The 17,644-nt window shown below is 40.3% G+C and overlaps 2 protein-coding genes and 1 long non-coding RNA gene across 4 annotated transcripts in view; 1 reads left to right on the top strand and 2 right to left on the bottom strand.

The window, feature by feature from the left end:
* Positions 1-17,644, bottom strand: part of SEPTIN7 (septin 7) — a 594,594-nt gene that overhangs the window by 541,196 nt on the left and 35,754 nt on the right. The gene's annotated exons all lie outside the window — the stretch shown is intronic.
* The window catches only part of LOC308191039, a 52,824-nt gene that overhangs the window by 29,539 nt on the left and 5,641 nt on the right, over positions 1-17,644 (bottom strand). The window lies entirely within an intron of this gene.
* LOC308191030 (uncharacterized protein) lies at positions 3,246-8,884 on the top strand. The gene is made up of 2 exons (XM_080583006.1): positions 3,246-4,884; positions 5,678-8,884. The coding sequence occupies exons 1-2, from the start codon at positions 4,040-4,042 to the stop codon at positions 5,751-5,753; spliced, it is 921 nt and encodes a 306-aa protein (XP_080439132.1). The 5' UTR covers positions 3,246-4,039; the 3' UTR covers positions 5,754-8,884.

Here is a 17,644-nt window from a genome sequence, read left to right as displayed (position 1 = left end):
ATTGTGAAGGCACTCTACAATCTATTTAATCCTCACAAATCATAGAATCAATAGGATTAGAAAAGACCTTCCAGATCACCAAGTCCAACCACTAACCTGACCTACTGAGTCTCATCACCAAACTGTTAGTAATAGAAGAAGAAATAATACAATATTGTTTAGTATGTTACATTTGCGATGTACTGTTCCGAGGCTGCGCTTGGAAGATACAAAATATATGTGCAAGGGTAACATGAGAATGCACCAATTCATGATGAGGAGTAAGGAGGATTAAAAGAATGCTCAATTTGCAAGACATCTAGATAACTGGGGCTTCTTGGACTCTGGGAACTGGGTCAAACCAACCTTGCGGTTTGGACTGAGACCAAGGGCTCAGAGAGCATGCGTGAAAAGGAAAGGTTAAAAAGTTCAACTCTGATGAAGACATCTTACTTCATCCCAACGACCACCCGGACGACCACCAGAGAGTGATACGCAAGCGCAGAAGGACTGATAAGATAATTAGCATACGAAGCGAGGCTAGGTGGAGCTAGGAAATGAATATGCATAGATGAGTTGTGAAACCTAATGCATATGTAGTATCTTAGGAGATAAAAGAGAACTAAGAAAACAAATCAGACGAAGTTAGATTTGGGCAGGCATGCCCCTAACTTCCGGCGCCTAATAAAGCACCTTCATATAATCACTTTGTGGATTATGTGTCTTCATGAACGCTAACATTTTGGCGACCCAGGTGGGACCTTGCGGGCACTGCTGAGGCGGCTCGCGAACTGATCACGCTCCAGCCGGCACCGAGGAGTTTCTCGGGGAGCCATCGGCCGCGACCGACCCCCGCTGCTCACAACGTACCTCTGAAAGGGTAAGAAAAAGGTGCTTTCTGGTAATCGGTACCGATCTGGTCTGGGAGCCTGCCGGTCAGACGCGGCGAAAGCCACGCACGGTTGGGCTAGGGAATTCCCGTGGTAAGCCTAGGCGCCGTCCGTCAGACAGTCGCGAAAGCGCTGCAGGTTCGGCATCAGTGGTCTGGTTTTGCTGCAGGCTCAGCATCTGGTTCGGTTCGGTAAAAGCTATAGCTGATAATGGAAAAACTTAAAAGTATTCTGGGCGGTAATGCTTCGGTACCGCGATCCTCCCCTTTGGGCTGTTTACTAGCACACTGGAAGGAGGGGTGTTTCGGGCAGGAGTTACGAAAGGGTAAACTGGTTGATTACTGTAATGTTTGGTGGCCACAGTATGAACTAGAAGATCAAGAAAGTTGGCCAGAAAACGGAACCTTACAGTACAATACTATCTTACAATTAATGTTATTTTGTGAGCGAGAGTGCAAGGGGCCTCTCTGTGTGATTGCGTGATTGTGTTGTGAGTGAGACGCAGCATCGCTGCGAAGCGAGTGCGGAGTTCTGATCCGCGGTTCCGTATTCTCCGCGAGGGGAGCGGCCGGAGATGAACAAAGTGCATGACAGACCGAAAAGAAGTGCTGCTTTATCCAAATGTTGATTGGTGGTGCCCAATACACGGGCCCGGCGGTGCATCTTGCAATCCTATTTCGTTCTTAAATGTTTTGAGTGTGACAAGGAGGAAGGTGGGAGCATTATCTAAGTAACAGTTTAAAAGTTTCGGTATATTTGCGGTGGTGTTTGGTCGGTTTCCCAAGTATCGGGGGAAGGGGGCTGACTGATTATCAAAGCGGTAGAACGGAGAGCCACTTCTTTGGTGGTTCGGGCCTGAGCCCTGGGAACTTGGTAAGAAGGGGGAGAGCGAATTTATTTAGGCCTCAATACCTTTTAAACCCCCGTCTTGATGGATACACAGGAGTGATTCCTTGTTTTGTGTAGGCTTACTAACAAAGTGCATGAGAAAAATTAGCATTCGGCTTGAAATTCGGCCTTGTTGAAATGTAAATTTTGTGGAAAAGGTGGTATTGTTTGTCTAGAAGACGGAAGGCTGAGTGCTTCAGGTGTTTTTCCGGAAGTCCTGTGGATTTACGATTGGAACGGGGCTCATTAATAATCTGAAATAGTGAAGTTTGTATGTGGAGTTTAATCCCAGAGAATTGGGACATTTGAGAAGACTAGGAAAACATAGTAAAAACCTGCAATAAAAAGGTTTGCGTGGAAATTGAAACAAGGGACAGTAATTAATATAAATAAATAAAAGGGAATGGGAAATCAAGGAAATGGGTAATATCCAAAACAAAGACGTTTCAAAGAAAGCCTCCTTGGGTGTATATTGGCACATTGCAAGGATATTGTCGGAAGGGGGAGTGGGGGGGGGCGCGGAAAGCGAGAGGATTTCCACTAAGTATTGCAATCAATTGTGGCCACTATATAAACTAAATGGCCGCTTTATGGATCAATCGACTATAACAGTGTCTTGCAATTAATGTTGTTTTTGAGGAGAGAAGGAAAATAGGATGAAATGTTGTATACTGATATGTTGTTTCAGCATCTTGGAGGGAAAAGGTATGGAATTAAGTTGGCCCCTGACTGAGCCTTTGGTGTTGGCATTAGAAAAGTACAGGCTGGCGGAAGATAAAGGAAGTGTTAAAAGGGTTGTTGAAGGTGTTAAAGGCTGTGTGGCATGTAGTATTTAACAGAGCTGTTTGAAGTTGAATGAGCAGGGAAAGAGGATGTAGGAATGTTAATAGTTCTGCCTCAACCCGAGGCTGAGATCTCAAAATCGCGGTGTGAGCCCTCTGGGGCAGAGGGACCATGATGGGTCCGGGAGAGTTGTCATGGAAACAGAGAAGCAGCTAACTCTTGAAACAACCTGAGTTCCTGTGTGAGCTCAGATTGCCAATGGGACCGCTCAGGGAACTTTCAACCATTGCATTCCCCTGACCGACCCCCCCCCCCCCCCCCCCCGAGACCCTTACCACCCCGGAAATTATGTAAATACCAAAATCTGGTTAAATTGGGAATTGAGAATCTGTTCCAACAAGGTCCAAAAGAAAACCCTATGGAGTTTTTGAATTTTTGGACCAACTTTGAAATGCAATGAAAAAAAAAAAAAAAGACAGAAAATTTGGACCTGGCTTCAGAAAACAAACAGAGGCAATTGGCTAGCCTCTTTCTAGGGCAATCGGCCCCTGATATCAGAAAGAATTTGTCTTAGGCTGCAGGATAAACTTACAACAGTCAGAAATGACGGGGACCTGGGGCATCTACCCTAGCAGGTCCACTAGTTGAAATAAAGCCAGGAAACGAAGAGAGAGGCTTGAATTTTTTGTTTTTGTTGGTTACAGGAGCTTCTTTCTCTGTGTTAATTAGTCTGTAACTGTAATAGGAGCAACATATTCAGTGTTAAATAGTTTAAAAGGACGATTGGGAACTAAGACAACTACAATAATTGGAGCCACAGGGAAGGAGGAGGAACGGCCATTCTTACAACCCCTTGATTTGCGTTTTGGGGGTAAGGAACTAACCCATGAATTTTTGTATGTACCAGAATGCCCGATTCCACTCTTGGGACGGGATCTATTAGCTAAATTAGATGCAACAATAACCTTTGAGGATGGAGAATTAATAATGAAGGTACCTGAGTCCAAAGTAGGACAAATCCTAATGATCAAAGATAAACCCTTTGTTAATATTCCAAGAGAAGTAGAAAATGCAGTTATACCAACAGTATGGGAAACAGATATACCAGGGAAGTCGAAACTGGCACAACCGGTAAAGGTGGAATTAAAGGAAGGAGCCAAACCTGTTCGAATCAAACAATATCCACTTAAGATAGAAGCTAGGCAGGGGACAGTGAAAATTATTGACAAATTTCTCAAACATCAGATTCTGGAAGAATGTAAATTGGAATACAATACTCCAATTTTTCCAGTAAGGAAGCCGAATGGTGAGTATAGATTGGTACAAGATCTTAGAGCAATAAATGAAATAACAAAGGACATTCACCCGGTAGTGGCTAATCCTTACACATTGTTAACATCTGTGAGAGAGATATATAAATGGTTTACTGTGATAGATTTAAAGGATGCCTTCTTTTGCATACCTCTTGATAAAGATAGTAGAAAATTATTTGCCTTCAAATGGGAAAACATATTGAAGTTTTTGTACCACATATGGTAACAACTGTTTTAGAACAAAAGGGGGGCCACTGGTTATCACCCAGCCGAATGATGAAATATCAGGCAATACTAACTGAACAAGATGACGTAACCTTGAAAACAACTAACCTGTTAAATTCAGCAGTATTTCTAGGAACTGTTCCAGAAGAAGGACCGTCGGAACACAATTGTGCGGAAATAATCGAACATACCCATGCCAGCCGCGAGGATTTGAAGGATGTACCCCTTGAAAGGTATGACTGGGAACTTTTTACTGATGGTAGTAGTTTTGTGGAGAATGGAACACGATATGCAGGGTATGCAGTAACAACCCTGAAGACAGTGATCGAAGCAAAACCTTTACCACCTGGAACATCAGCACAGCGAGCGGAACTGATAGCCCTACCTCGAGCACTGGAACTGAGTAAAGGAAAGATGGTAAATATTTGGACAGATTCAAAGTATGCTTTTGGAGTAGTCCATGTTCATGGAGCATTATGGAAAGAAAGAGGGCTGTTGTCCTCACAAGGAGCCAATATAAGATATCAAGAGGAGGTGTTAAATTTGATAAATGCGGTGCAAAAACCAAAACAAGTGGCTATTATGCACTGTAAAGCTCATCAAGGAGGAACCTTGAAAATATCAGAAGGGAATCGGCTGGCAGATCGAGCAGCTCGACAAATTGCTCGGGAGGTGTGGAATGTAATGGCTTTGGTACCACTCAAGGTAGGCCCCACTTGTCTTAATCTTCCCAAGGAACCAAGATATTCACCAGAGGATGAGAAATTAGCACATCTCCTAAAGGCCCGAAAGAACTCTGATGGACAGTATGTAACTGCTATGGGCCAGGTAGTAATACCCCCCTTGGTGATGCGAGAAATACTTCAGACAAGACATAATGAGTGTCACTGGGGTGCAGAGGCAATGGTAACATTTTAAAACGTAGCATTATCTCTACACATATGTTAACAATGGCAAAATCAGTAATGTCAAAGTGTGAGATTTGTCTGAAAAATAATCCAGTAGCAAGAAAACATGCTGAAATGGGAAGAGTTAGAGTAGGAATAGAACCAGGAGATTACTGGCAAGTTGATTTTGTAGAATTACCTAGGACTAGGGGATGTAGGTATTTGTTAGTAGGGGTTGACACCTTTTTCAGATGGCCAAAAGCCCTTCCCTGTCGCACCAATCAAGCTAAAGAGACAGTAAAATGGTTACTGCGGGAAATCATTCCGAGGTTTGGGGTACCATTAGGAATATCCTCGGATAGGGGGCCGCACTTTGTTTCATCTGTGGTTAAAGACGTAAGTCAGCTATTAGGAATTTCTTGGAATTTACATACTGCATGGAGACCCCAATCTAGTGGACAGGTAGAAAGGATGAACCAAACTCTAAAGGGACAGATCAGTAAAATCTGCCAGGAAGCCAAAATACAATGGCCACAAGCTTTCCCTATAGCTTTACTGAGAATAAGGATAAAGCCAAGGAGTGGAATGTCAGTAAGCCCGTATGAGATTACGTATGGAAAGCCTTATGAATCCCCAGAACCAAATCCTAATATGCATATAACAGGGAGCCAGGATGTTTATAATTATATATTGTCTCTTGGTAAAACTTTAGCTCAACTTCAAAGTGTTCTGGTGTGGAACCGACCGTTGGCACTGGAAAATCCTGTCCACGACATTCAGCCAGGTGACCAAGTGTACATTAAAAACCGGAATGAAGAACCCCTGAGAGAACGGTGGGCTGGACCTTATCAAGTATTATTGACTACTTTTAAAGGTAGAAGGGGTGGATGCTTGGATTCATTATACTCGGGTGAAAAAGGTTCCCGAATTTTGGTCAGTGCGAGCAATCGGAGATACAAAACTACAGATGAGGCGCATATAACCATACAATGTTGGGGTTCTTAACAACAGTAACGATAACAGTAATTGTTTTGTGTAAATACCTTGTAATTGAGTTCCTAGAAATACCAGAAAAATATAAGAAAGAGGAAATATTCAGAGGAGAAAATGTTACTTTGGAATGTGGAATGCACAACGATAAACCAATAACAATTAGCTCTCTACAGGTGGTCTGGGGAAAAATAAATGACTCCGGACAGAGCCAGGAAATATACGTAGACACAACCAGGGACAATACAGGATTGAAGGCTGGATGGAAGGGGAAGGCATACGTAAGTAAAACCATAGAATTGGGCCAACAGCTGAGAGGAGCTACCACCTGAACACCTTTAGTGTTACTAAAGTCAACAAAGGAAATTACCGGTGCGTGGTAACACATGAAAATAGCACAGATTACGGGATAAGAGAAATATTGGTATATCCGAAATTGGATAAAGGAATATTGGTAGCCCACGGAAAAGGATCTAGAAGAAAAAGAGAGGGACAGGTACCATGGACACAAGTGGTACAGATCCCACACAGGCAACCATCAGAGAATTTACTGGTAGGATTGATTAAAGATTTTGCCATAATGAAAGGAACTGATAGAATTACTGCTTGTTTGCCCATCCCAAAAGCAACAGGGGACCCGCTTGAGTGGGGTATAATAACCTCCCCACTGCCCCAAGTAAAAGGAAATGAAACAATTCAATGTAAAGAAGTGAAAGTTTTAGAGAGGATAAATGGTACACAATACTATAGGAAACTGAGCCCCCTAACATCGAGGTCTGAATGTGAAAAGAAGAACTATCATTTCATAACGATAGGCAGATTTAAGAATGTGGGACAGTGTTATTACGACGAACTACGTGTAGTAGAAGGAGTTAGAGAAAAGATTGTTTGGGAATGTCAAGAGAAAAATGAGCCAAAAGGAATGAAAGGGTGGGATAGTGATTGGACAGTAAGTTTATTGCAGAAATTCCAGTATGGAGGGAATACATCATGGTGTATTAAATGGCAGGGGAAGCAGAATGGAACTGATCAGTTTTATACAGTAAGCCGGGTTGATAGTAGTGGTAGACAAGAGTCAACAAAGGTAGCTTGGTGGACTTGTGAGAAGAAATATACTTGCGACAGTAATAATGAAGATATCGAGCACTTACTTCCGGTATTGATAGCTCTTAGGGCAGGATGTGCTTGCCGAGGAATTAAGTACAATTCGGAAAGAAATAGCCAGGCTAGTCAAGTCGCAGTGGATTGTAGCTATAGTACCATACAAAGTCCAGGACAATTTGTATGGGCAGCCAGTAATGGAACTTGGACTACACACCCACCGATAGATGGGGAAGTAAAAGAAATAACTCTAGGACTCCCTCTCCACACTGCGTCCAATATGGAAAAAGTCTCCTTTTAAGGGAAAGTTGGAAACCCTACAAATTAGTAGGGCAAAAAGAAGTTTAGAAGAAGGGGAAGATGAAGATACATGGCATGAACCCTCGGATGGAGTAAAATTCAGTTGGGCGTTAGAATCTCTATTTGCACAGGTAGCTACTTATCGAAATAGGGAAATGATTTATAAACTTATAGGACAAATGAGTAGGCTTGCGAGAGCCACAAAAGAAGGCTTTAGAGACCTTAATATCCAACTACAATCTACAACTAAAATGGTGCTACAAAATCGATTGGCATTAGATACACTGTTATTAAAGGAACATGGAGTATGTGGATTTCTAAAAGATCGTATTGATCATTGCTGCATCCACATTCCAAATGTGACTATTGATGTAGAACATGACATAGAACAACTGGCTCGAGTGGAACAAGATGCAGAACAGGAAGAGAAAGATATGACAACAAGCTGGTTGGATAAAATTTTTAGTGGATGGAATATTAGTAATTGGGTTAAGTCCTTACTGGAGACAATAATTATATTGGTGATTGTAGGGGTACTAATTTGGTTAACATTTATAATGCTGAAAAGTCTGATTCTAAGGAAGACAACCTGGAACCGGACAGTGATGCAAACTATTGCTCGGTAAATGGAACCACATCCTCAATATCCTCCACCGGCATCTAACAACTTTGGATTTCAGAGAAAGAATCTGAGGAACCCAGGAGGTGAAATGGAATGAAAACCGAATAGACAAGATCAGTTTCAGATCAAGTGAACCCAACCAGAAGGGTGAACGTAACATAAAGCAGAAGTGGTGGACTTATGAAATATTGTGATAATCCTAATCTTTGTAATTTCCTTGATTCTTAATGATGTAATTTTCCGTGATTATATTATTGGTGAGCACTGAGTGTAAAATATTTTAGTTAGTTAGTGAAAGCATTTGCCCTCCTCGAAAGGAGTGAAATGCTTTCAAAGGGGGGAAATGTTAGTAATAGAAGAAGAAATAATACAATATTGTTTAGTATGTTACATTTGCGATGTACTGTTCCGAGGCTGCGCTTGGAAGATACAAAATATATGTGCAAGGGTAACATGAGAATGCACCAATTCATGATGAGGAGTAAGGAGGATTAAAAGAATGCTCAATTTGCAAGACATCTAGATAACTGGGGCTTCTTGGACTCTGGGAACTGGGTCAAACCAACCTTGCGGTTTGGACTGAGACCAAGGGCTCAGAGAGCATGCGTGAAAAGGAAAGGTTAAAAAGTTCAACTCTGATGAAGACATCTTACTTCATCCCAACGACCACCCGGACGACCACCAGAGAGTGATACGCAAGCGCAGAAGGACTGATAAGATAATTAGCATACGAAGCGAGGCTAGGTGGAGCTAGGAAATGAATATGCATAGATGAGTTGTGAAACCTAATGCATATGTAGTATCTTAGGAGATAAAAGAGAACTAAGAAAACAAATCAGACGAAGTTAGATTTGGGCAGGCATGCCCCTAACTTCCGGCGCCTAATAAAGCACCTTCATATAATCACTTTGTGGATTATGTGTCTTCATGAACGCTAACATTACCATGACCCTTAGTGCTGTGTCCACTTATCTCTTAAATACCTCCAGGAGTGGGGACCCCACCACTTCTCTGGGCAGCCCCTTCCAAGGCCTGACTACCCTCCTGGTGAAGAAATTCTTCCTAAATACAAGGTGTCTTGTATTACATAATAAGGTGCCTTCAGAGCAGAAATAAGGTGCCAGAGAAGAAAAACAAAACAAAAAAAACAACAACAATAAAAAACATGCAACGAAAATAAAGCATATGGAAATTTCAGGAAGAACAAAGAATTCACTCAAAAGTCAGAAGGAAATCCATGCAGCATTGAAGTTAAAACCCAGTGTTTCCTACAGATAGCCTCCGTTACATTGATTTCCAAATACAAAATGCTGATATATTACAGGCAGTTGGGCTATTGAAAGTTCAGCAAAACATACATAAACTTTTACCACTACAGAATTTAAAAATACTTAAGCTGATCAGAACTTCTGAACATTTAAAATTCTTCTTTCAACAAGTCTTTCCTCCTGTTTTTCATTCATCAGCTAAAAGAAAGCAAGTATATGGTACGGTTACAAGGATACTAGAAGAGCACATGATTTACATCTCTTTTCTGCAGAAACACCAAATGGCAAAAGCAGTTAAAGACTTCACTTTCCTTCAGAATTTTTGTGTGTCGAATCACAGGCATAATCTCTATAAAGGGAAATTAAAGCATAAAAATAAAAAATCAACATTGTTCATGCAGAGAAATGCTAATGCTTCACGCTGTCAAACCAGCTGTCAGTGAATGGGACAACAAATCCCTGCAAATCTCTGGTAGCAAAACTATTCTCTGATAAACGGCAATTAACCCAATTACTGCAATATTTTTGAAGACACAATACAGCATTTTAATTATAAATTTCTCAATGGGAGGAATCAATTCCCTACAGACTCCAGTAAAGTGCAAAGAAATAAGAAATGGAGAGTTTTGTGGTTAGAAATAGCATTTATTGAAGTATTTCATAAGTTTAACAGGAGAACCTTAATGAATAATAATTTAATGAGAAAATATATTATGGCTTATTTGTGTTGCTTAATGATAGCAATAATTAAAATATTCTCTGAGATAAATGTGAATACACTTTTCATTGCTCCAACATCTTCTCATAAGAGACACTTGCCTCTTCCAAGTCAGCAAAATCCAATGAAGACTGTGGCGTTGTGCAAGGAAAACTGGCAGAATGTCAGCTCTTTCTGAATATTATGACATCAAATGTGCACTGGAGCACCCCCTGGCAACAAAGTCAACTAACACACAGCAGTCTGCATTTGTACTCCTGCCCTCTCCTACCCTCCAAAGCAACATAGCCCATACCAGACTGCCTACTGAGAGTGGCCCCTGGCCCACGCTGATTTCTGGGCCCTGCTCAGGAATTTTGGGAGAGCATTACTTGCGATAAATAACTGTCATAGACCTCCCTAAGTGTTTAACAGTACCACAATCCATTTACAGTACCCAGGAATAATCCCTGGCACCATGTACTGGTAACTGTTCTCTTGCCTGCATAATCAGTATCTGAACTACTCATTCAGCTCCTGGGAGAGATGTGATATTTATTTTAGAAGACATGACCATCAGTTTCAGATGTATTAGTATAGACTCTGCCGCAGCTTTAACTAAAGGGCTCTTTCAGTTAATTAATGTCTCCAAAAAGCATGTTCATCGTGCTGTTGAATACAGGGTAAAAAGTCATCTGCATGAATTTTATCAATATTTTATAAAATAGACTTTACCTTATTTCTTTCAGTAAGACTTGATAATATAGAGGAAGTTTTAGCCCCTCCTTAGAGCAAGTTTTCCTGATCTGCTCTATTAACGAGGAATTGGCTAAGCTGACAGCAGGTTTATGCCATGCTCTGGAGAGGGCTTCTCCCACAGCTTGATGTCCAAGTTGAGCTAAGTGTTCAGGTGGGGTTGGGTGCTATCCAACCCGTCAAAACCTTTGAAAGCCCCTGTCACAATACCGTTTACTCCTTCCTAATACAAATCTCAGATGTCAGCAGCTACAAAGCCTTGAGATAGTTGATGGCTCTCACACTAGGAAGTCTATTTCCATGTCCAGCAGGTCTTAATCCTTCTCTGATCCACATCCAATCTTCTACTAAGGGACCAAACAGCTGTGATTCCATGCAGCAGGAGACAGCAGCTCTTCACTATGGCATTTAAAAGACATGTAATGGGAACCCCAACTTCAGCTCAGAGAGGAGAGGGCAGTAAATCTGTGGCATGTCTTCACCTTCTCTGAAAGGAGATATCTCACTCCTTTAATTGCCAAAGGTCCATATTAGAATATACCATCCACTGATCTACTTAACTGTTAACATCTTTCCCTCCTCCTCAAATGGGTGCAACAGAAAACACGAGAGGTAGTGTTGTAATCTTTTCCTTTCCTTTCCTTTCCCTCTTTTAATAGCTAATTCTCTTATCCATGACACTATTCAGGTAAGATGACAACAATGGATGAATTCAGTGAATAAAGACAAGATTTTTATGTTTCCAACGAGTATATGGCAATACCCCAGTTTTACTGTAGGTAGGTTATTTAGTCTCTGGTGAGCCATTTTGTCTTCTGGACGGACTTCAGAATTCCTCTTTACTTAGCATCTAAAACTACGGAAACCCAGAAATCTTCACTTCCACCCTTTCTCAGTCCAAGCTCATTAACAACCTTGCAGGATTGAGCTATCTCCACTCCAGCGATGAACCAGTGCAGTCCTAACAGAATGATAAACTATGAACCCTCCACATTTGGAATATGCTGATCCAGCCACAAGTACAGCCAGCAAACTCCTCCTAGATAACTGAATTTGTTTTTGCAGCCAAGTTATCAATCATAAACTAAACGTATGAGCCGGGGGCAGTGCTGTGCAGAAAAATTCAATTGTGCTTATGCTATCAGTCCTAATTGTATCCCAAGTATTCACAAGCAGTAAGCCAGAGCCAGACATGCTGGTGCTATGGACAAACCCCTTTCCAAGTGCAATGCTAAAAGCCAGACAGTCTGTTTCTGCTTGCTCCTCTCTATTTGCATACAAATATTTATACTATTAGCACACAGAAACCCCTGCGCAAAAACAATTATATTAACCATCCCCTGATTCACACCCATGTGTGTCAAGAGTAACCACCAAAACCATTTAAGTTGCACATGCATAAACTTTGTGTTAGGAAAAAGATAAGTGTTTGTGTTCGGCTTTTGAAATTACATGGAGACATCAAGTCTTGGAGCACGAAACAGTACAGGTGGGCTGCAAAATCACATATTAAAATTCTCTTTGTACACATAAAAACCCAGCAACTTTTCCCCTTTAAACATGGCTATTTATACAGTTTTTCTATTACTCTCCATAGAAGGAAAAATAAAAAAAAGACAAACACCCATCACCAACAAAAAAGTAATAAACATCTAGACCTGGTCATATATACATCCAATTTGTAAAGCACTTCCTTTACTCTGGTAAATGTTTTTCTACTAAGCAGCTGGGACTGAACTATTGACAGTAAATTAAGAAGAAGAAAACTGCATTCCTTCCCTGTGTTATATATTGTTATTCAGTGCAAGAGAATCAGCTGGTAAAGAGTAACTGTAGTACCCCTAATACTCATCTCATTGGTTTTAAATCTAATTGAGTTTTTTTCTTTACTCATAGAAATAACACTGTAATTACTTAACCTCTTGAGATTAGGAAATTGAGAATATAAATGCATGATCACTGAAGTCTTTCTGGTAGAAAATCCATTCTTCTTTGTGAACTTTGTATCATGGCTGAGAGATTAAAGATTACTTTCTTCTCTCCTTGTGCAACAATACCTTTCCCAGTGTTGCTCAGGGAATGATAGTCACCAGCCTCTTCTGAAAGCTGCAGTTCTGTATAAGACTTATAGCACAGACCATCGCCCTTGTCCTCCACCAGAAACAAAAGAAGTCACCCTGAAACTGCTTGAAAAGCAGCATGAATAAGTGCTTGAGAAATGTGCTCCTTCAGCACACCTTTTCTTATCATTATCTTCTTAGAGCCGAAACGTCAGACAAGAAATGTTATTCAAAAGCAACACAAATCTGGAGTCTTAAGCCTGAGATTTGGGCTTGGCAGTTGATCAGAAAGTTACTGAATATTGTCTGAGCTGATCTATACAACTGTATATCCACTGGCTCATCCAACCATTCACCAAATCAGTTCAGCCTGTTTAGGCAGAGGAAGGTCATCCAAAAACAGTTTGAAAAGTCCTCCTGAAGTTAAATCAGCTTCGGGAATGGTCCGGAGTGCTCCAGAGCCTGTGATATTATTTCTTTTTTCTTCCCACATGGGAACTGATTGAGAATGTGATTCTCTGACTGAAGAGGCTGTACAGAACTAAGCATATTCTCACTGAATGACTGTCAAAGCTCAACTTCTACTGATTAACTTTGGGGTTTCTTCTTCCAGTATGAAGCAACAGTAATCTAAGAATTCTAGATGTTGTCAATTTGACAATTTAGATTTTTTAGTGCCTCTCTGGGAAATTTCACTTTTGCGCTTTGTTAGCATTATTTAAAGTAGTGTTGTAGGCAAAAGGAAATAAAGGCCTAGCATGTGTGGAAGATAGGTGGCTGTACACAGTACATACTGCAGTCCATATCCACTACTGTCTATAAGTGAACACACCCTCTCAGAGACTTTCTTTTTGCATAATCAAGCCTTAGCTGTATAGATACTTTGCTCATGAAGGACTGTGCTACATGCAACCCCTGCATCACTACCACACAGAGTGCAGCTTATGCATTTCACTACTGTCTGTGAGACATTTTGCTGTTTTTAAAAATGGTTTATTCTTGAATTAAGACAGATTATAAATGCCAGTCAGTATTTAGCAGAATACTGTTGTATTCTATAAACTCAAAACTGGAGTCCCATGGCATAACAGATTGGTACCAGTGTCCTTAAAAGATTTATTTCAAATGTATTATCTTGCATGAGATGAGAAGCAGGCCTCTGAGGTCCTTCTAGAAAGAAATTGCAGTGTTAAAGATGCTGCATTTTTATGGGAAAGACAAACGTGTACACATCCCCAAGCAGAGATGCCACAGTGACTCTGCGGCACAGGTCTGTCTCCTGCTCAGGCAAGATGGTTTTAAAAAGTCTTCACAAAGATCCAGTCAATGCAAAGAAGAATTAGGAAGGGCTGGAGAAAAATCTGGGGGAGGATAAAAGAGTGGTCACTTTTGTGCCTGTGAGGATGAATGAAGAAAATTTTGCAAGCTGCTACACTATTTGAACATTCACTAATACATTCAGTAATTCAGACCGCACTTTTTCCTCACCAAAATGCTTACGTTTAGCAAGAGTTTTTCATCTTATACCAGCTTCAACTCTATTCTTATTCAAAAGCATTTTGAACTTCAAGGAGACCATGACTAATAAGCTATATTGTTAAAACAGCAAGCCTCTTAGAGAAACCAAAATCCTTTTAACCCTTCTTCCAGAAGGAGAAGTGGAAAGCAGCAAATAAATCTGCTGGGAAAGAAGAAAGCAACAACAGGAATTTTTAGCTTAAGCACAAAGCATCAGTGTTAAGCATTCGATAAGTCTCATGGTTTTGTTCTGAAAATAGATGACAGGGAGTGTTTTTGTGCATGACTAGTTCCACAGCAAATAAATTCATTTAAAAAAATATATAGTTTATGCACAGATGGCTGCAGAACAATTACTATATATTAGTGATTTTCATTCAGTATGAAAATTCTGACCTACTAGAAACTCCCTCTTCTCCCACACCAAAGACTCAACAGACAGATCTCAGAGAGATTTTACTGCACCATTAGTTCAATAATTATGGCATGGTTGTACTGTATTTAATCTTGGTTTAGTGCTCCAAATACAGAATAACTCTTTCAGTTTCTTTCATCTAACAAAGTTACAGTCTTCTTCTACTGATAACAAACTAGGGAGTCAGATGCCATCTGGCCATACCACAGCCTGCTTGCTGCCTACACGCATCAGCCAGACTAAAAGAAATTTGAGAATAGCTAGGCTATCTAGCTGCAATTTAAATGGTAGATATTTCAAGATGCCATACTTTAACAGCAGCCTATATTTTTGGTACATGTACCATTCATTCAGCTTGACAAGGCCTGTAACGAGGACACACCAGATTTACTCCCCCCACAAAAAACAGATACAGTAATTCTGACAAAATACAGAGCTGACACACATTACAGGCCCTTCAACCCAGACTGAATTTACAGTAAGGGAACAGTTACTGACAAAAGCAGGCTTGGTGATATAAATTCAATTTCTTTTGTTCCCCTTTAAGAGCTGTGCCAAAAGTAACACTTCCGTTTTAACACAATTATGCCATTTAATTCTAGAACACCTCACTTTTTGTGTCAAAATTTAGATTTGGTTGCAAAAGCATATGTTCAGTTATGAGATCCTTTTTTTAAATTCAGTTTTCACTTACCAGGACTGTTCCAGGTGCATAATCAATTCCTGTCGGTGATTTTTTTTTTCCCCCATGTCTTCAAATTATAACTATGCCTAAGTGCTGGCAAGTGCTCACAAGAGCAAAGCCAGCAGAGCAGGGGCTGTGATTATGCCAGTCATTTAGCACTCATTAGGCCACACCTGTAATACTGGGTCTACCTCTGGTCTCCCCAGTTTGAGGGAGACACTGAAAAAACTGGAGAGGACCCACTCGGAGGGCAAGCAGAGAGGTTTGGAGAACTTTACAGATGAAGAAAGATGAAAAGAACTGGATTTTTATTATTTTTTTTTTTAGCCTAAAAAAGTCAAGGCTAAAGGGGATCTCACCAGAGTTTTGCAGTATCTAAAACATAATTACAGTGGAGATGCGGGAACTCCCTTCACAAGGAGGCAAGGAGACAGAAAAGGAGCAATGGGTGCAAATGGCTTCAGAAGAAAGTCAACACAGACAAGGAAAAATACTGTACCATTAGAAAAAAATTTTTTTTTTGAATAGGTTGTCCTATGGGATATCCATTGATGGAAGTATCAAGAATTTATAGGGCCTTGGATAATGTGATTTAAGGCCCTGCTTTCAACAAAAGCTTGGGCCACACAATCTGCAGAGGTCCCTCCCAATATGGGCTTTTATATGACGCTGCAATGCTGTGCAGGCCATCTGACTAGTCCATATTTATCCATTACAAAAGTGTAGGAAAAAAAAAAAGGGAGTATTTTGGCTTTTGAACAGGTTACAAAACAGGATTCTCTGCAAAGCACTAAATTAGAAGATGGCAATGAAGAATGGGACAGATGAAATAGGAGAAAGGACAAGAAGAACTGAGGTAACTATTCAAACTTTTAGCAGCTCGTTTAAGTTTGAACTGAAGGCTTTTGAAGATTTGATCATTTCCTGTGTAAGAAAATCAACCAGCTACTAAAACAAATAACCATTTCTATCTTTTTCAAAAAAAAAAAAAAAGTCAGCTACATGTTTATACATAATATTCTCGTGCATGCTTTGAAATGACCAGCCTCTTTGAAGTGCCTATCTCCTTTTGAAGGCTATCAGAAGACAAGATGCTAAAGTAATGATTTAAACAGGTTAAAGAGATTGTTCCACATTAGTAAATCACTACTTACAGTTCCCCCTGTCTGCTAGCTGTAGAAGAAAAGCCAAAAGAGGTATAAACATCTGTCCTGCAAAATCATTTATCGCTATTACTCAAGCTCAGCAATATACAAATAAAATCATATTTCAGAGGGGAGGAATTATAAAAAAGAGAAAAACAGAGCAGAAAATACTCCAATTGATGTGGGTACATAATGTTCGTACTTCACACAACTACCAAAAGATGGAGGGAGTGGAAGGAAGTGGAGGAGTGAAATAAAATTTGGTATGTAAAAACAACTTTTCTCAAAGACGTTCACTAATGAGGCTTTTGACAAAAAAAAAATAAAAAATAGAGAGAAGCATTGTGACAGCTACTTACATGCTGTCCCACCAGCACTGCCTCTGCTAAGTGTTTCCTATTCAGTGCCCTAGATGTTACAGCTCCTGTTTGGTCATTTCTAATCGAGTGTAGGTACCCCACAATGGACCATCAGTTTTAACACAGGGCTGGATGCACAGGTAACCATCATAAATACTCGAGCATTGTAACACCTATGTCCCTTCATCAGTCTACAAAATCTTTTTAAGCTTCCCAGCTTTTCTTTTATCTACAGCATAGTAACATCTAGCTGTATGATAGAAAATTCAGTTCAAAAGAAAATAAATATTTTTCCTTAAATATATTTTATTCCTCCCAACTACAAATTCTTTTACTCCTGGAGAAAATAAATAAATAAAACAGCCAACATAATTTTAAATGCAAAGTTCAGCTTAAAATATTGCTTCTGATGATCAGAAGGACAATATGATTGCATATTAATTTTATCCACGAAGAAAAAAAAGCTGCTGAGGTTCATTTTATCATTTAAAATGCTCTTCAGTAGTCTTTCAACAATGCTGTTATGCAAGTTAGAAAGGAAGCACCAGCCTTTCTTCAAAACTATTTATCCAGAGTGTTTCCAGAGCACTGCGAGGCGCGTCTTGTGGAATACTTGGCTCATCGCTTAGCGGGGAATAGGGCATTCAAGAGAGGCAGGAACCCAGGGCCAGTGCCCCAGACCCACCCAAATACTACTAGCACTATTTGTTCAGCTTCTTCAGCCTTAAAACATTATCACTACTCCCTCTAGTGGGTGTCCTAA

This window comes from Anser brachyrhynchus, assembly GCF_964034855.1.
Source record: "Anser brachyrhynchus genome assembly, chromosome: 2".
In the NCBI taxonomy this organism is placed as follows: Eukaryota; Metazoa; Chordata; class Aves; order Anseriformes; family Anatidae; genus Anser; species Anser brachyrhynchus.
Note: the sequence above shows the minus strand (reverse complement) of the source record. Positions and strands in the feature narration are given on the sequence as shown.

What these genes read in the sequence shown, in the direction of transcription:
- LOC308191030 (XM_080583006.1), top strand. Translation starts at nt 4,040, where the DNA reads ATGGGAAAACATATTGAAGTTTTTGTACCACATATGGTAACAACTGTT. An exon ending in CGAAAGAACTCTGATGGACA is followed by an intron (nt 4,885 to 5,677) that starts GTATGTAACTGC and finishes GTAAAACTTTAG; the next exon opens with CTCAACTTCAAAGTGTTCTG.